The sequence below is a fragment of the Narcine bancroftii genome, chromosome 3 (assembly GCF_036971445.1).
Source record: "Narcine bancroftii isolate sNarBan1 chromosome 3, sNarBan1.hap1, whole genome shotgun sequence".
Classification (NCBI taxonomy): Eukaryota; Metazoa; Chordata; class Chondrichthyes; order Torpediniformes; family Narcinidae; genus Narcine; species Narcine bancroftii.
The window spans coordinates 133,717,227-133,737,790 of NC_091471.1; the positions used below are offsets into that span (position 1 = coordinate 133,717,227).

The 20,564-nt window shown below is 38.8% G+C and overlaps 1 protein-coding gene across 6 annotated transcripts in view; it reads left to right on the plus strand.

Moving 5' to 3' along the window:
- Nucleotides 1-20,564, plus strand: part of kiaa1109 (KIAA1109 ortholog) — a 479,529-nt gene that overhangs the window by 226,230 nt on the left and 232,735 nt on the right. For all 6 annotated transcript variants that reach the window (XM_069925175.1, XM_069925178.1, XM_069925177.1 and 3 more), the window contains 6 exons: nt 2,844-3,124; nt 4,509-4,759; nt 4,986-5,241; nt 5,388-6,213; nt 16,552-16,622; nt 18,020-18,190. In XM_069925175.1, the coding sequence (XP_069781276.1) occupies nt 2,844-3,124; nt 4,509-4,759; nt 4,986-5,241; nt 5,388-6,213; nt 16,552-16,622; nt 18,020-18,190 (1,856 nt within the window). The remainder of the gene's footprint in view (nt 1-2,843; nt 3,125-4,508; nt 4,760-4,985; nt 5,242-5,387; nt 6,214-16,551; nt 16,623-18,019; nt 18,191-20,564) is intronic.

Consider the following 20,564-nt stretch of genomic DNA (forward strand, 5'->3'; position numbering starts at 1 on the left):
TGTGGTTGATATCCCTAGGGCTGATCCTACTCCAGAAGCATCGTGAGGAGCCATAAGTCTGTCCCACTGGTTGAAAGAGTCCATCTCCTCCACGCCAAACCCCAATACGCCTACATGGCGTACCCTCATGGGTGTGAGGACATAGTCTCCATTCAGGTCCCCAAAACCATTGCTGACCATTCCGCAACCCCTTTATCTATCGCTATCCATGATGCACCAGTGTCATGGCTTGTTACCCTTGCCCAAGCAGATGGCATGTCAGATCTGGCGCCAGGCATACACCAAGCCATTACTGACGGCAACTTATAGGTTTCCCAGACTACTCAAGACTCAACACCTCCACTGCAGCAGGCACTACAACAGTCGCAACAGCAGATGAAAGACTTAATCTGTAAGAACTTTAATTCACTTCAACCCACTGGACTCATTTTTAAAAACAAGTTTGGATGTGCTGTATATTGGATTGTGCCTGAGACTCTTCCCCCTAACCCCTGAATAAAGGCGACTGTGCAACAGGCCCCTCCTCAGTCCAGGACAGTCGACCAGCATGGATGGTCTTTGAAATTATTGATGGTTCATCAGACACATCTACACCTACCTTCTGAAGAGTGTTTCTGATCTATCGAATAGGTGTTTGGGGAATTTTCTTCATTATGATGAGAATTCTTCTGTCATCAGCAGTGGGGGTCTTCCATGGCCTACCAGTCCCTCTCTGGTTACTATGCTCACCAGTATGCTTTTTCTTCTTAATGATTTCGGTAATCCTAAGGTTTGGCCAATGCCTTTTACTGTTTTATTCTTGTTTTTCAGCCTCATAATGGCTTATTTGACTTTTATTGGCATAAGTGTTCCTCATGTTGAAAAATGGCAATTACAGATTCCAAAGGTGATCAAAATCTTTGAAACAAGCCCAGCTCTCATATCTGCACCAATGAAACAATTAAACATACCTTTTCTTCTTTTCTTTGGCTTGGCTTCGCGGATGAAGATTTATGGAGGGGTATGTCCACGTCAGCTGCAGGCTCGTTGGTGACTGACAAGTCCGATGTGGGACAGGCAGGCACGGTTGCAGCGGTGGCAAGGGAAAATTGGTTGGTTGGGGTTGGGTGTTGGGTTTTTCCTCTTTTGTCAGTGTGTGGGCTCTGCGGTCTTCTTCAAAGGAGGTTGCTGCCCGCCGAACTGTGAGGCGCCAAGATGCACGGTTTGAGGCGATATTAGCCCACTGGCGGTGGTCAATGTGACAGGCACCAAGAGATTTCTTTAAGCAGTCCCTGCACCTCTTCTTTGGTGCACCTCCGTCTCAGTGGCCAGTGGAGAGCTCGCCATAGAACACGATCTTGGGAAGGCGATGGTCCTCCATTCTGGAGATGTGACCCACCCAGCGCAGTTTAATCTTCAGCAGCATGGATTCGATGCTTGTGGACTCTGCCAGCTCGAGTACTTCGATGTTGGTGATGAAGTCATTCCAATGAATGTTGAGGATGGAGCGGAGACAGCGCTGATGGAAGCGTTCTAGGAGCCGTAGGTGATGCTGGTAGAGGACCCATGATTCGGAGCCGAACAGGAGCATGGGTATGACAACGGCTCTGTACATGCTGATCTTTGTGTGTTTCTTCAGTTGGTTGTTTTTCCAGACTCTTTTGTGTAGTCTTCCAAAGGCGCTATTTGCCTTGGCGAGCCTGTTATCTATCTCTTTGTCGAACCTTGCATCAGATGAAATGGTGCAGCTGAGGTAGGTAAACTGGTTGATCGTTTTGAGTTCTGTGTGCCCGATGGAGATGTGGGGGGGCTGGTGGTCATGGTGGGGAGCTGGCTGATGGAGGACCTCAGTTTTCTTCAGGCTGACTTCCAGGCCAAACATTTTGGCAGTATCCGCAAAACAGGACGTCATGTGCTGGAGAGCTGGCTCTGAATGGGCAACTAAAGCGGCATCGTCTTCAAAGAGTAGTTCACGGACAAGTTGCTCTAGTGTCTTGGTGTGAGCTTGCAGGTGCCTCAGATTGAAGAGTCTGCCATCCGTACGGTACCGGACGTAAACACCGTCTTCATTGTTGAGGTCTTTCATGGCTTGTTTCAGCATAGATGTGCTCTCCAATGCAGGCAGAATCTTCGCTAGGATTCTCCTTAATAGATTAATACCTAATATCGCCGAAAATGTCCTCCCAGAATCACAGTGTGGCTTTCGCGCAAACAGAGGAACTACTGACATGGTCTTTGCCCTCAGACAGCTCCAAGAAAAGTGCAGAGAACAAAACAAAGGACTCTACATCACCTTTGTTGACCTCACCAAAACCTTTGACACTGTGAGCAGGAAAGGGCTTTGGCAAATACTAGAGCACCTCGGATGCCCCCCCCCCCCCCCCCCCCCCCCCCAGTTCCTCAACATGGTTATCCAACTGCACGAAAACCAACAAGGTTGGGTCAGATACAGCAATGAGCTCTCCGAACCCTTCTCCATTGACAACGGCGTGAAGCAAGGCTGCGTCCTTGCACCAAAACATACCTGTAAAGCCAAATGTCCCAAACATAATGGTGCCCTGAAATAGGGGATCTTTGTATAAAAAGAACAGTAATTTCTACATGGTCAAACCAAAATATATACAAATAACCTTGAATAAAATTGCAAAGTGCACTTTAATCACATGTGAATTATTTGATTGCAAATTTAAAATTGTGGAGCACAGGGGCAAATAAAGGAAAGAAAGTGTCTTTGTCCCAAACATTATAGAGGGCACTGTCGTAAAAGTATGGCTTTTTGTTATGCTTGTTCATGTTAATTTGATCATGGTATTGCATGACATGGTACTCCCAGATGTTGTTAATTTCTAACACTTGTGTTCTAGATAGGAGCCATTCGCATTGCTACCTGTAATCTTCATAACCAAGCAGTTGGAGAAGGTGTAAGTGCTGTAATGCAAGATGTTCAGTTGAAGCAATATATCGAACAATTTGAAAACAGTAGACTTGGAATTCAATCTACAGTACTGCGTCGATCATATTGGCTTGAAGCTGGTTCAATAAATTTTCGATTAATCACTGCAGATGTTGCTTTGGCTGCAGACCATCCTGCAAAACATGAAGTGCAGAGACAATTCTTGGAAATACACGATAATAGAACTAAAAGGTACAGTATACTTGCATTTATATGTACAATATGTGGTCTTCCTCTCCACCAGTCAAAGCGAGATATCCAAAATTTATGACCAAATCAAATTACCATTGTCCCAGATTTTCTGATACCCTGCAATTAACAAAAATAGTTTATTTACTTTTTTTCCATTTGGAAGAATGTATTTTTAAAAAAATACTGAAAGGCAGAAAATTGGTAATAATGATAACCTACTTAAGGTTCAACGGCTGCACTGGTGCGGATCTGGAGAGAGCGATCAATGAAGTCACAGTGCTGCACTGAAGGGTTCAACCACCCTGTCCTAATGCTCCGTATAGGTGTTAAATTGCCTCTTAAAGGAGTTGATACTGTTTTTAAACTAAAATTCTGCAACTATGTATCTGTGTCCAAAATGGCGGCGCCTGTGCTCTGTCGCAGCCATGAGGGGTTGCAGAGTCCAGGGAGCAGTGTACTGGCAGAGAGCACCAGAAACAAGGAGAACATCTCCAGTTGAGGAGAAGCAGAGATGATTCTGCAGGACAGTGACCATGGTGATGGACCAGCAAGGGGCTCATTGTTTAAGAGACCTACAGAGGCTGCGAGTGACTTGTGGTCAGGGTGACCAGGTATCTGAACTGTGATTTAAGAGGGTGCTGAGGGCAAGAAGGAATTCTGAAGAGTATTGGGCGCTGAAGGCTTCCTGATCGTGTTAGAGATTTGGATCTGGAGCTCGGGTTGTCGATGGATCAAACAGGAGTCTGTCTGACTGCAGATGATGTGGGAACGCTTGAGGCAAATCCATGGACACTCAGTGATCTGAAGGGGTTCTTTTGCTTCTCGTCTTTCCGCACTGTAAGGGGTGCCAGGTGACACTAATAGTGACTCTTTGTCTGCCTTAAGGCAGGCAGAAACCAAATTTGTGTAATATTGAATGTTCTGTACTTTTACATGACAAAAAAATCCTGAATCTTATGACACTGTACTTCTCAGATATATTGTGACCTAGTTTGTCACTAGGTTACAATATATGTATGTTGTCTTAAGTGGTGGAATGGGAATGGTTGGCAAAAATTAAAGGAAAAATAAAATGAAACTAAATAATGTGGCTTCTACCAAGCTGGCCAGGTAAATTCACATCAATGTCAAATAAGAGTAGAATTCGGTGAAGAGCAAAATTAACCATCGATATTGATGCTGTAATGGTGGCAATAGAATTTGTAATTGTTTGCTTAGAATGTAGCACTTTGGTCATATTTGTGTTATTGATGCATAAAACATTCTCTTCTGTTGCCTTTCATTTGGGATGTATAAAGGTAGTAACTACTGTTGCTTCAAACTGAATGTCCAGTGATTTGTTACTGTGAGGTTTCTGTGACTGATGTAACATTCTTTCTTGCAGATTATGGTTTCTCTGGCCAGATAATGATGTTAAAAATAAACGAAGCAAGAACAAGTGTGGCTGCCTTGCTGGTTGTAAATTCTTTGCAGGCATATCCTCAGGTCTTGACTTCTTCAAACTGGATGAAATGACTCCTTCCACAAGTTCTGACTATTCTACCATAAATACAGAAACAGAAATGTTCTATGGTCAGTCACTGTTGCATCCAAATGAATGGATCATCACTAAGGATACATCAAAGACTGCAGATGGTAACATCTTGTGTATAAACTTAACAACTTCTTATGATTTACTGCAATTACCAATCTGAAGTTTCTCTCTTATTTCATACGAGTTAAAAATATAACTGTAATATCGTGCTTTCAGCATAAAGTGTTTTTACAATTTGTCAGTGCATTTTGCCATATCTTATGGTTTAAAATTCAAGCCGCAAGTGTTGTTGTATTTGTTTATAGTACTTGTGTTTTGGTTGCTTAGGTAAAACAAATGGGGCAAAAAGAAAAGAATGGGACTCCAGATCATTGGGAACTGATTCAGAGAGAAAAAACCAGCACAATAATTTGCAGGTCCCTTTTCAATCTCACAGTTCAGCCTCCTCATCTGAAGAAAACAGTAGTTCCACTGCAGCACTCCCTCTGTTGGCAAGTGAAAAAAACAGTCCTTCCTCTCATGCAGATGACAATATGATGCAGATGCCTATTCCTGCTTTAAATACAGAAGAAACGATTGGAAAGTAAGTTAATTTATTAATTTGAGTTTTCTGAGGCAAAATTATTGTTTTGTGCTTGATTTTGTTAAGTAATGGATAATTAAATGCCATTTCAATGTCTTTGGCAAGCTCTTGATTTTTAGAAAGAAAAATCACATTTTTTTTTTCAGTGGTCCAACAGATGTTTCAGGAAGCACTCCAGTTTCTCCCAATAATCAAGATAAATCTTTTGCCCAATCTCCTTTGAAACAACAGGCGTCTGTGTCATCTACACGACTTGGAAGTACTAAGAGTTTGTCAGCAGCTATTTTTGGTGAGCGGCAACCTGCAACAATGGGTGTACAGTTTACTGGTGATGTATCTCGAAGTGATGAAAATGTTTTGGACTCTCCCCGTCAGAGGAGGAGCTTTGGATCCTTTCCCTTCACTCCATCAGCAGATTCTAACACTTTTCATCAGTATCGATCAGTTGATTCCAGCATATCTGTTGCTGACAGTGAGGCATACTTTTCAGCTGCAGAAGACTTTGACCCAGTCAGTAGTGATGAAGGTCCTGGAACTTATCCTGGAAGAAAGAAGAGACGCCGCACCCAAGCAATAGATTATAGCAGGAACACAATTTATCATAGTGTGGAGGGACCATTGACTAGTTTTGTGAATGGAGACAACCAAGGGCTGAAAAACTATCCTATAAAAGCTCATGCCTCTCAGGCATCTTTTGTTTCTGCACTTGAAGGGGAAGAGGAGATAACTGACCATGTATATACTGCAGAAGGTGAAAAAACTGTAGATAACAGACAGCTGACACGTCAACAGATTGTCATGTCTTGTTATTTAAATTACCTTACACAGTTGCAGGTCTCCAACTGGTCAGTAAAACAGCCAACAAACAAGAGAACATCAAAATCTTCTTTGCATCGTCCTCTGGATCTTGATACTCCAACCAGTGAAGAGAGCTCTTCTTCATTTGATCAGCTTTCTGTTCCCATGTTTAAGGTGGGTACTCTTCTCTGTGTTAATAATAAGCATTCTTTCTCATGAGTTGAACTTATACATAAGTGTAAGGGTCGTTTTTATCCACTGGGAACTTTGCCTTTTGAGAACTCGACAACCAAGGTGAGATGGTTGACAAAATTTGCATTTATAAAGTTTCTTGAATTGAAGAAAAATGTAAGGCACTTTACAAAATGAAATTAACAAAAGGATAGCGAGATGATGTTGTTACGAGGCCAGGACCCAGCATCAATAGAAATTCACCAAGATCACCAATGGTTAATTAAACAAAAGTTGCTTTTAATTTTCTTTAAACATAAAAACAGGATCAAACATTAACTTTTAATCTAACTTAACCCCCTTCTAATTCTAAGCCCACGTGTGTGTAATGTATATACGTTCAGGAAAGATTTTTGCTTTAATAGTCCAATCATTCACTTCTCTCTTCTGCAAGTTCACCGGTATCAGGCAATTTTTATATTGTTCACAGATGTTAACATTTATGAATTTTCACCAGGTTCTGATGCTTAAAGTTAAATGGTTACTGCACGGGAAGATTCTTGTTGGTTTCACAGAGAGATATGTTGCTCGTTGTCACACACAACTGAGTTTTCCCCGATCAGTCACTTCAATGTCTTGCCGAAGAAATTTTCCCCATCATGGATTTCCCAAATGATAACCTCTTCTTCGGGGTCGCCATAGAGTTTCTCTTGTTTCCCTTATTTAAGAAGAAACCTTCTAGCCAGCCATTTCCTCTTGTAAGGACTACAAGGGTTTTCAACAGGCTGAACTCTGTACTCACAACCAGTCTTCAAAATGGGGTTTTCAAGAAGCCTGCCAGCTTTCCAAGTTGCAGCTTCAAAACCTACTGCAGTACTGACTTCTCTCTCTCTCTCTCTCTCTCTCTCTTTCTCTCTCTCTGCTTGTAAAAACCAAGCTTCCCAAGGCTCTAAACCCAAATCCTTTGGACTTTTCATTTGTACCTGCTTTTGAAATTCTTTCCAAAGCAGTTCCATTGTCTTTGCAAAAATCATTGGTGCCTGAATGTCTGGCTTCAGCAAAGCTCTTGCACTTTAAATGAGATGTGTTTTGTTACTCTGTGAAGTGACCTACACTGAACCCCTAGAATCTATCTCTTTTAAAGACATATTTATATATATATATATATATATATAATAAAATATAAATAACCCGTTGCACTCTCTCCTACAAAAGAATTTTAACTCTTGAGGTAAAATTGTGTTATAACTAAACTGACTTTATAATCACTACAGTGATAGCAATGCACAATATGTAACATGCTATAACAATGTATCCCAATGTTGAGTTTATATTTTGTTACATGTTCAATTTAAACAGCTTGACAATCAATCTGCTATTACATTATTTGTACCTTTGATATGATTAATTTGCAGATTATATTCTTGCAATATTAAACTCCAGTTTAATGATTTTATGTTTTAATTCTTCATTTTATTCAAAATCACCAGAGTATTGAGGTCAGTAAATATCACAACTGGTTCATAAGTAGTACCCAGATACACATCAAAATTCTGCAGAGCAAGTATTATAGACAACATTTCCTTCTCAATAGTGGAATAGTTCCTTTGATGAACATAAATTTTTTTCAAAAAGTAGGCAACTGGATGGCCTATTTCATCATGTTTTTATAATAAAACTGCACCTGTTGCCCCCTCACTGGCATCCACTGGTAAAGAAAATGGTTTGTCAAAATCAGGAGATTTTAACACCAGGCAATGGCATAGCATCTCCTTTAAATTTTCTCAAGCTCTCTGACAAAATTTTGTCCACTCAAATTTCTCTCCCTTCTTCAAAAGGTTGGTTAAAGGAAGAGCAACTTCAGCAAAATTTTTGTAAAATATCTCATAATATCCTGCCATTCCTAAAAACCTTGTCACTGGTTTCTTGCCATTGGGAATAGGAAATTCAGAAATTGGACCACTTTAGCTTGAACAGGTGCAACTTTGCCATGACCAACTACATGATCTAAGTATGTCACAGTAGCGTGTCCAAATACATTTTTAGCAAAATTGAGTTGTTTGCTTTTGATAATGTTGCAAACAATTTGACCAATTCCCTCAGATGTTCTTCCTATGTGTCATTTTTTGTGATCAGGTCATCAATATAAGCATTTGTATGTGTCAAACCTTGGATTACTGAACTTATCATTGTTTCGAATGTTGTAGGGGCATTTTTCATGGCAAAAGGTAGCACATTATATTCGTATAAACCAGATTGGTGTCACAAAAGCAGAAATAGTCCTTCCCCTATCTGTAGTGGCACACACCAGTAACCCTTCAACAAATCCACCGTAGTAAAATATTTAGCTTTCCCAATTTTATCAATGCAATCATCAATTCTAGGAATAGGATAAACATCTGTTTTAGTTACTGAATTAACCTTCCTGTAATCTGTATAGAACCTAACAGTTTCATCTGTTTTAGGTACCAGAACACAAGGAGAACTCCAATCTGAGTTTGAGGGTCTAATAATATAATTTTTCAACATATATTCCACCTCCTGATCCATGATTTTACTCTTTTGAATGTTTATTTGATAGGGGTGTTGTTTTATGGGACTTGCTTCTCCCACATCCACATCATGACAAATTAATGACATCCTTTTTGGCACATCTGGAAACAAATTTGCATATTTCAAGAACAACCGCTTCTGTTCTTGTGACTTAAATACTCAAAATTTTCCAAAATTGCAGAGTTAGACAGGTGCACAGGAACCATGGTTTCTATAAGGTGACCGTCACAAGATTTTATTTCCATAATCTTATGATCTATAACTTCCTCAACCCTGTCAACAACCAACACCTGTAATACAGACTGTTCTCCACTACTTTTTTTCCCTCATATTAAGGTTACAACATATTTATATGACAAACCTGAGTTTTATTCCTATGATCTGGAGTGTTTATCACATTGGTAATATCATTCAGTTTTGATTTCACTTCATATGGTCCTGAAAAATTTGCTGTAAGAGGATTGTCATGTGTTGGAAACAAAATTAACACTTTATTTCCTGTCTTAAAATTCCTCACATGAGTTTTCCAGTCAAATAAACTCTTCATTTTACCCTGAAGCATTTCTAAATTCTCTTGATCCAAAGTCCACTCTGTAACCGATCATTAAATTTAGAAACATAATCCAGCAAGTTCAACTGTACATCCTCATTAACCCACTCCTTTTTCAACAACATTAAATGTCCTCTAACCTGATGTCCAAACACAATTTCAAAAGGTCTGAAACCTAATGAATCCTGCTCAGCCTCTCTTGCTGCAAATAACAATAAATGAATATAATCATCCCAATCTTTCCCATTCTTCAGACAATAAATCCTCATCATATCTTTCCAAAGCTCCCTGAGTTTCAGGATGGTGCGCAGATGAAGTGATCTGGTTAATTCCAACTCATAAATCAAGTGTTGAAACAACCTGGGCATGAGGTTAATTTCTTGATCACTCTGGATCTCTGTGCAACCCAAAAACTTGTGAAAAATTTTTCCAAAGCCTTTATCACTATTTTTGCTTTAATATTCCTTAATGGTATTCTAGAAATCTCAACACCATACACATGATTGTAAACAAGTACTGATTCCCAGCTTTTGTTTTAGACAGGGGACCCACACAATCTACAATAACCTTAGTGAAAGGTTCCCCAACAACAGTAATAGGTTGCAATGGAGCTACTGGAGGACTCTGGTTAGGTTTCCCCACAACCTGACAAAGGTGACATGTTCGGCAGCAATTCACGACATTCTTCTTAAAACCTGGCGAGAAGAATTGTTTCAAAATTTTATTCATGGTTTTCTTTACACCAAGATGACGACCCAGGAGTTCTATGGGCCAAATTTAAAATTTCATTTTGGTAAATTCTAGGAATGACCATCTGATGAATCACTGCCCATTTGCAGGAACATCTAGAAGTCTCCATTTCCTCATTAACAATTCACCCTTCAAGTTATATCCACAGGGCCTTTCCCTAATCTCTTCCTCATTCACAACTTTCTCCCTTAAGTCAACAAGATCAGAATCGGTCTTTTGCTGCTCAATTAACTCTTTCCTTGACAAAGTCAAATCCTGACTCTCACGTTAACCTGCTCCTTTTAGGCTATTTCAGAAGTATTGGGCAAGTCTCTATCAACTGGACCTTCCTCTGCTCTCATCAATTTCTTAGACAAAGGCCTTGTTATAGCACATGCAGGATATATCTCACAATCTTCGTCAACCTCATCCTTACTAGGCTTATTTGTTAATCTCAAAACTGACCCAACTTTATCCTCTGCAAAATCATTCCTTTTTTTTTTGAAATTTATTTATAGTATCTCCATACATTCATTTCAAATTGACTTAGTATAATATTACATAATAGATACTAAATAATTTTCTAATTTTCACCCCCCCCCCCCACCTCCCCTAACCCCTTAGGAAACCACCTTGTGGTGGTTAATTCCCAAAAACCCAAATGGGTGTGGTATAAACCACAAGTGGCATATGACTTTCGGGAGCAGAAGTACCACTCCCTCCCCCCCCCCCCCAGGCAGACAAAATACACGTATAAACCGAAAAATCATCATTTCTTATATCCATAAAACCCCGGTCCATCAATTTAACCAATCTTATTCATAAACTCTTTTTTTTGAAAATCCAAACTTGATATTAAATTTTGCACCCTTTCCACCCTCCCAACACTGAGTTAAACATTGTTTACAATCAATAAAAGCTTGTTTTTTAATTTTTTTTCAAATCTTCCTGAATTTCATCCACTGAATTAAAACACCTCTGAACATCCCAGTTCAACACCGAATCTTCCATTCTTCTCAGTCTCAAGTTGAATTTGTAGCTTACTTTCAAAAAAAGTTTTTTCAAATCTTTTAAAATTTTCTTGAACATAATTCCTTCGGTCTTGATCTTCTAAAGCATCAATGTTATTCATAAGTTCTTTCTTCTATGTTTCCCAATTTAATATCAAATTTTCCACTTTGTCAATCTTCTCAATGTTAAGTTGAAATTATTGTTTATTTTCAAGAAAAACTTATTCAAAATTTTTAACTCTTTTTGGACATTGCTCCTTCAACTTTAATTTTATAAATCATCAATCTTGTTCATAGTTTCTTTCTACTGAGTTTCCAAATTTAATAAAGTTTCCGTTTTTTCCAATTTTCTCAATATTAAACTGATCTTGTTGTTTAGTTTAAAAAAAACCTTTTCAAAACTATTAAAATCTGTTTGCAATGTATGCATACTCACAGATAATAAATTCACTCTTCCAATATTCCATCCAAAAAAATCACTGATAAACCTTATTGCAGGTCAAGGAGTTTCATATATATGTTTATCTTCAGAAAATATTTCAAATATTTCAAATCAACATTCGTCGCCATCTTTCAAAAAGAAGTCCGAAATCAACTTTAATAAGTTCTGTTCTTGAGAAAATTCCAGCACCAACTCCGGCTCTGTCTAGGCAAATAGGTCAAATTTCTTCCAAAGTCAAAGAATGTAATTTTGTTCTATATTTATAGATAATAAGTTCATCCTTCCGATATTCCATCCAAAAAAAATCACTAATAAACTTTAAGGTTATCTGGATTTTTAAAACTCACGGGCAACCAATGCCAATTACTGCAATTTATCTTCATAAAACATTTCAAATCAATATTCATCACCATCTTTCAGAGGGGTGTCCAAGGCCAGCTTATCCGACAGTCCAATTAATGAGCTCCGTTCTTAAGAAGATTCCAGCCTTGACTCCGTGGTTCTGTCTGGGCAAGTAGGCCGAGTTTCTTCCAAAGTCGGAGAGTGTAGTTTTGTTCTGTATTTGAACTCTATTTTCCTTAATCTTTGTTGCCATTTTAAACTAAAAACAATTGATAAACAAAACAAAGACTTTTAACAGAAAAGAAATATTCTTAAAACAGACATTTATATAACTGCCTGGGGGAGACCGGGAAGGCACGTCCGCTCCCTACGCCATCTTGCCACGCCCCCCTGCAAAATCATTCCTTAATAAAAATGATACTCCTTGCATGGGTAATTTTGAAATAACTTCTACAACAACTGGTCCTTTAACTAATTCTGAATTCAACACTATTTTGTGCAGAGATATTGACTCTACATCTCCACCAATATCTCGAATCAAAGTAATCTCTCCTGTGTCTGATCAAGAGTTAAAACCTTCTCCAATGCCAGTGACTGGGCAACCCCAGAATCTCTAAGAATTTTAACTGGAACTTGTGATTCTCCCTCCTTTACTGAAACCAAGCCCTCTGACACAAAAGGCTTAAATACATCCATAGTATCCTTACCAGGTATGGAACATCTGTTCTCTTTAATTCAACTGTCTGGTAATATCACCTTTTCTCGTCACTTTTTTCATCACTAAACATTTTGCATGAACATGACCAAGTTTCTTACAAAAATTACATACAAATTCAGAAGTTCTGTCCTTTCCCACCTTACCTTCATCTTTTTTCTTAATATTCTCCCCATACTTAATTTTAGGTGTACTAATCTGCTCTACATTAACCCTCTGAAAAGGCTCACTATTCTGAAATTTGTTTTTGTGAATCAGGATACATTCATCTGCTAACCTTGCTGTTTGTTGCCATGTCCCCATATCTTTCTCATCCAGGTATAATTTAATTTCTTATGGAATACACCTTTTAATTTCCTCAATTAATATCATTTCTCTTAATCTGTTGAAATCATTATTTATTATTTTTCAGTCAAAGCATACATATTTTCCTAGAGCAAAATGCATATAAGATTGGTTCCATGTTTTCACTAAACTCCTAAATTTTTTGTCTATATGCTTCTGAAACCAACTCATAAGCTTTCAATACTGCTTGTTTAACAGTATCATAATTTGCCACTTGCTCTGTAGTCAAACTAGAGGATGCAATTTGTGCTTTTCCCTTCAATACACTTTGGGGTATAAGAGGCCATTTTTCTTTTGGGCATCTTGAGCTCTTAGGAACCTTTTCAAAATATGTATCTGTAACTCCCTCATCGAAAGGAGGAACTAGATTTACCTCTCAAATAGCCAAAAACCTCTCCCCAGGAGTTACAGCCTCACTTCACTTAACACCCTCCATCTCAATTTTTAACTGCTAATTGAAAACGTCTGTCTCTTTCAATTTATTCCAAGTCAAATTTATTTTGTCTTTCATCATCCTCCCTCTGTTTTTCAGTTTCCTCTGCCTCATATATTCTCTGTTTTTCATCCTCCTCTGTCTCATTGTTTCTGCAATTCAAACTCCCGTATCTCTTTCTTCTACCACCTTTAATTTCTCCAATTCCAATTGCAATTCAAAAGATCTATCCTCTGGAAAATTGTCTAGGTCTTTATCAACAAATTTTCCCTCACCTATATAATATTTCACTATAATCCTCTGTGTTTTTATTTTCTTATCCAATGCTTGACATCAGCCAGCTTTAATTCTTTAGCAATGACCATCAGTTCCTCTTTTCTTTTTCTCTGCAGCTCCGCTATTAAATTAAATGTTTGCTCTCTCAGCCTATGCCAAGAAATGATGTTACCTCTTTGGACTGTTCCCACATGTCTCATTGAGCTTTAATGTGCTTGACATCGTAATTTATGAAAAATCTTTTTCACCCCTTACCACTCATGGAGTCTAAATAATTGTTTAAATATATGACCCTATCTATCTAATCTTGAATGTTAAAACATTCACTGATTTACAAGTTATTTGTAAAACATGTTAAGCTGCTTTTGTTTACTCTGATTTTCTCTTTAATTTCCTCCTCTTCTTTTCAAATCGTATAGTCCAGAACATAACAGATGGTTTGTTTAGCATTCTATCCTCCAGGAATAGTGGACAGAGGCTACAATGTGCATTATCAACAAGAAGCAGCTCATTATTCTTCTTTGATAATATGTGCTTTATCACCAAGAAGGGCAAGGGCTGAAGGCATATTGGGAAGTCACCACTTGCAAGTTCTCTTTTAAGTTGCACGACATCTTTAATGTAAAAATATGTTGCCACTCCTGGTATATGGCTGGACAAAGCTATCCAATTCCTAATAGCACTACAGACATAGAAAGAGCTGTTTGTCATCATTTGGAAAAATGCATTGATTTCTGGCCTTGTTGCTTATGGACACACTCACATCCCATAGGTGAATAAAAAGCATTTTTTTTAACTCAAGTGCTGCCTTTTGGAGTTTGAAATGAAAATTCTTAATCTGTAATATTCTACATTGTAGCAAATTTTCCCTCATGCAGACTTCAGTTATTACTATGCTTAATTAAAATGTGTTAACTTTGATCCATTAATTAGCCATGATTCCTTTCATATTATATCCTAAATGCATCACGAAGGTCTCTCTTTGATGCCACATTTTTCCATGCTTGCATTCTGATTTCCTCAAATGATTAACCATGAAACAGATACCATTCTCCATTTTAGAATAAATTCCAAGTGAGGATTCATGAAAATATATCGGCTAAATTTCCTATCACCAACTTCTTGTTGCTTGAGAAATAGAATCAGTATCAGGGTTTATTGTCATGAACAAGTCATAAAATTCGATGTTTTGTGGTAGTATCATAGTGCAAACTATAAAAAATAATCGTGCACGAAAAGTAAGGCAGCGTCTTTGGTTCAATAATTATTTAGGAATCTGATGGAAGTAGGGAAGAAGGTGTCCTTGTGCCTTGAGTGCTCATATTTAGGCTCCTGTTTCTTTTCCCCTGAAGAGGAGGGCATGGCCTGGATGGTGGGGGTCTTTGAGGATAGTGGCTACTTTTTTAAGACATTGCCTCATATAGATGTCCTCGATGGAGTGAAGTCTGGTTCCTGTGATGTCACATGCCGAGTTAACAACTCTCTAGAGTTTATTCTTGTCTTGGGAGTTGGCGCCTCCATACCAGGCAGTGTTGCATCCAGGCAGAATGGTCTCTACGGTACACCTGTAGAAGTTTACGAGAGTTTTTGGTGACATACAAAACTGTCTCAGATACAAAAAGTTTAGCCACTGGCTATCCTTCTTTGTGATTGAATCAACATGTAGGCCCCAGGACAGATCCTTGGAGATGTTGGTACCCAGAAATTTGAATTTCTTGACCTTCTCCACTATTGAGCCCTTGATGAGGACTGGGTCCCCTGACTTCCTCCTGACGTCTACAATCATTTTGTTTTTTTCTGATATTGAGCGCAAGTTTGTTGTTGTTACACCATTCAATGAGCTGATTATCTCCCTCATGTACACTTCCTCATTGCTGTTTGTGATTCTATTAACAATTGTGGTGTCATTGGCAAACTTGTAGATGGCATTGGAATTGCCACACACCCATGGGTGTAAAATGAATAGAGCAGTGGGCTAAGCATGCATCCTTGAGGTGCACCTGTGTTGATGATCAGTGAGGAGATGACTATATGCCTTATAACCTGCTGATATGGTCTCATTATATGCTGATGTTGTTCTTTGATTGAGTAACAAGGATCTTCTAAACTCTCAACCTTATAAATGTTTTTTTTCTGCCATGTTTTTCTGTTCGTTGTCTTTTCAAAATGGATTAGCTGTACTTCTGTATTTAATACCGTGTCTTCTGATGCAGGTTGTCAAGGAGATTCAGGACAAAAGATGCATGCCAAGTAACAAATTAAGCATCTTGTGTTTTTAATAAGTTATATTTGGAAACTTTCAGCAATTTGTGGCAATGAAAGAGATTTGCAAAAATGCTGAGAATTAGTATAGGTTGATTATGAATATACCACTTTACAACTGGTTTCAATCTATCAACTGTTTTCAAGAAATAGCTATTTTTGTATCATGAAAAGGAATAAATTTGCTGCAGGAAGCTTTTCAGCTACTCATATGCACGACCCCTTTTCACATCCCTGTAATGCCATTCAATCATGGGAGGGTCAAAAACAGCAATTACAGCTGTGGAATTTAATTCCTCTAAGTAATAAATTGCTCCTCGAATGTAAGTTTGAAATTCAAAATGTGTTTCTTCTTTTCCTCCTCATTATCTTAATTGACTTTTTAATCCTGTATCTTTCCCTGATGTTTGCTCCGTGTGACGAAGATTCCTTTATCCTCAGTGAACATCTTAACATTCATTTCCAGAGAATTGTCGGTGCCTGTTTTCACAAAAGTGAATGAGAAACAGGATGATGTTTTTCATCATTCTGTGTGATGTTTGACTCAAGCTTATTCTGATTTAATAATGCATTCATTGAGTATAGTCAGAATTAAAAATAATTAACTGTGTTCAGAATGATTTTGATAACTGAAAATTGGTTACTTTTCCTGATGGAGATCAATTTTTGTTAATTTGCTTCCAGGTGATTAAACAAGGTCTTTCAGCAAATACATTACTTGACAGGGGTGCTCAACTAATGGGGTCAAATGAAAGGTAATTTTTAAAATATTGACTGCCAGAACATTACATATTAAATTAAATTGTAAATTGATTCCTATTATTTTGCAACAGCATTTGTAAATTTTTGGGTGTATGCACAATATGCCAACCAGAGACCATATTATTCCTAACTTTTAAAAATTGTGTGAGCTTTGATATTAATACAGACTTATTTGTCTTATGAAGTCATTATGCCATTGAATCTCAGCAAGCTTTCTGCAACAGTAAACTGGTTAGTCTAATTGTCCATGTCTTTTTCTGTGGTTCTTCAAGTTTTCTAATCCCGTTTTGACAATTAAATCTGTATTGAGGATCCGTCCTCACAGCCAATGTCAGATTATATCTGCTCTCTAAGTGAAAAAGTTTTTCCACATTTCAGTTAAGTTCTTTTGTAAATCTTTGCCCTTGGATCTTCACCCCTTCCACTGATGGGAATAATTACATTTACCTGAACCTTCTTGAGGTCTCTCTTATCACCACACACCTTTCTCTGCCCTTTGCAGAACTATACCAACTTCTTTAATTGATCCATGTAAAGAGGTTCCTCATCCTACTGTGTCCTTACTGCAACATCTTTAAGACCTTCAAATCCAATAGTATAATGTAGTTGCAAATATACATTTTGTTTGACCTTTCTCTCTCTTTATGAAGTCCAGCATTCTCCATGAAGTGCTTTCTTAACATTTCCTGAATCTTCAAAGATTTACAAGGTGTTTCTGCTCCCACATACTCTTTGGGATTGTTGTGATATGTTACTTTTCTTTATTTTTCCTACATAAACATATTCACTTTGTTAAATGCGATTTGCTATGTATCCTTCCATTCTGCCAGTTTCTCCATTCACCTGAAATTCTATCATTATCCTCCTTAACATTTAACATTTTTTCAAGTTTTTTTTTCTCAGTTGTAACTTTTAAATTGGACACATATGTGCAATCCTTATCATTAATGTACAAGACTTAAAATGATAGTCCTACTACTAGTCCTTCAGAAAGTCTTTTGTCCAGCTAGAATATAACTGGTTCTGATAACATGGTTCCTTTTCCCTGAGTCATTTTCAACTCTGATTCGGATGGCAATTTTATTCTTTGCTCCAATTTTGCCATCAACTTCATTATAGTGTTCTACATGAAACTTCTTTTGAAAGTTCTATTCACAATGTCACCAGTGTTTCCCTCACCAAATAACTCCATTGTTAATTGAATATTATTTATCAATTTTATTGTAAGCTTTATTTAATTAATCCTTGATTGTTTTCATTATAAATATATATTTATAGATAGAATTATGATGTCAATTGAATGCCTATGTCTTGCAGAATCATGTGTTTCAGACATCATTAAATTGGTTGATTAAAATTAAGTAATTAGACATTTACTGAAAATTTCTAGTACTCCATACACTCCACTGGAAAGGACGATAATGGAAAATACAGACGAGACAGTTACTGAGCAATGGAGTCTTGACCAACCAGTCACTCAGACCAGAACTACTGCCATTGTTGAAGTGAAAGGAGCAGTAGATATTGTCCTCAGTCCACTTGTGACGGAAGCCTTTGATAGGTGAGTATATTATTCACATCCAAGAGAAGAAATGCTGCAGTCTTTTTGTGTGCATGTCCATTTTGCAAGGAAAAAACACTTTTCGTTCTCACTTTTTTTTGAGATTATCAAGCTGTTTTATTCTTCATTGAGATTCTTTTTTTTTGTAATGTGTTTAGTCAGCATATTTTCTTTGCTAAGCTCAGGCTAATTAGATAATGGTATTTTAGATAATTAAGATTCATTGTCAGTGCTTCGTTACTGATTGCTGGTCATTTGTTTAACTTTTATTGATAATATGAAGGTCTCTTCAAACAACCATACAATCTCTTGTTCAACCATACTTGTCACTGGTGACTAGATCATGAATAGGCATTTCAAACTGCTTGATCCATGCTGAATTCAAGATGCAGCCAATAAAAAAAAATGTATCATCGTTAGGATTAATAATATTATTTATCTTTGGTAGAAGAGGGTTCCAAACTGAAACAATCTTGAAAAGCTTGGCTGGAGCTTTTATGCAAACCGTTGTGGGTTTTGGACAATTTAGCCCTCACAATTTGGTGCTGGACATTTGCACCCACCCACCTCACTCACCATCTGCTGGCCAACTCCGTCCCACCACACTGCCTGATTCTGGCAGAAACTCCCTTCATTCACCCCAGGGAAACCAGTCCCCTGTCAAACAAGGGTGTTTCGAAGCTATAACAATATATTTAAATTATTAAAAACAGTCAGAGAGCAATCAAAAATAAGGGCCTTTGGTAAATTATAACAATATATTTATTATATTTACTGTATATTACAAAGGCGAAATCAGACTGCTCAAACTACAGGGGAATCACGTTGCTCTCCATTGCAGGCAAAATCTTCGCTAGGATTCTACTAAATAGAATAATACCTAGTGTCGCCGAGAATATTCTCCCAGAATCACAGTGCGGCTTTCGCGCAAACAGAGGAACCACTGACATGGTCTTTGCCCTCAGACAGCTCCAAGAAAAGTGCAGAGAACAAAACAAAGGACTCTACATCACCTTTGTTGACCTCACCAAAGCCTTCGACACCGTGAGCAGGAAAGGGCTTTGGCAAATACTAGAGCGCATCGGATGTCCCCCAAAGTTCCTCAACATGATTATCCAACTGCACGAAAACCAACAAGGTCGGGTCAGATACAGCAATGAGCTCTCTGAACCCTTCTCCATTAACAATGGCGTGAAGCAAGGCTGTGTTCTCGCACCAACCCTCTTTTCAATCTTCTTCAGCATGATGCTGAACCAAGCCATGAAAGACCCCAACAATGAAGACGCTGTTTACATCCGGTACCGCACGGATGGCAGTCTCTTCAATCTGAGGCGCCTGCAAGCTCACACCAAGACACAAGAGAAACTTGTCCGTGAACTACTCTTTGCAGATGATGCCGCTTTAGTTGCCCATTCAGAGCCAGTTCTTCAGCGCTTGACGTCCTGCTTTGCGGAAACTGCCAAAATGTTTGGCCTGGAAGTCAGCCTGAAGAAAACTGAGGTCCTCCATCAGCCAGCTACCCACCATGACTACCAGCCCCCCCACATCTCCATCGGGCACACAAAACTCAAAACGGTCAACCAGTTTACCTATCTCGGCTGCACCATTTCATCAGATGCAAGGATCGACAATGAGATAGACAACAGACTCGCCAAGGCAAATAGCGCCTTTGGAAGACTACACAAAAGAGTCTGGAAAAACAACCAACTGAAAAACCTCACAAAGATAAGCGTATACAGAGCCGTTGTCATACCCACACTCCTGTTCGGCTCCGAATCATGGGTCCTCTACCGGCACCACCTACGGCTCCTAGAACGCTTCCACCAGCGTTGTCTCCGCTCCATCCTCAACATCCATTGGAGCGCTTTCATCCCTAACGTCGAAGTACTCGAGATGGCAGAGGTCGACAGCATCGAGTCCACGCTGCTGAAGATCCAGCTGCGCTGGGTGGGTCATGTCTCCAGAATGGAGGACCATCGCCTTCCCAAGATCGTGTTATATGGCGAGCTCTCCACTGGCCACCGTGACAGAGGTGCACCAAAGAAAAGGTACAAGGACTGCCTAATGAAATCTCTTGGTGCCTGCCACATTGACCACCGCCAGTGGGCTGATAACGCCTCAAACCGTGCATCTTGGCGCCTCACAGTTTGGCGGGCAGCAACCTCCTTTGAAGAAGACCGCAGAGCCCACCTCACTGACAAAAGGCAAAGGAGGAAAAACCCAACACCCAACCCCAACCAACCAATTTTCCCTTGCAACCGCTGCAATCGTGTCTGCCTGTCCCGCATCGGACTTGTCAGCCACAAACGAGCCTGCAGCTGACGTGGACTTTTTACCCCCTCCATAAATCTTCGTCCGCGAAGCCAAGCCAAAG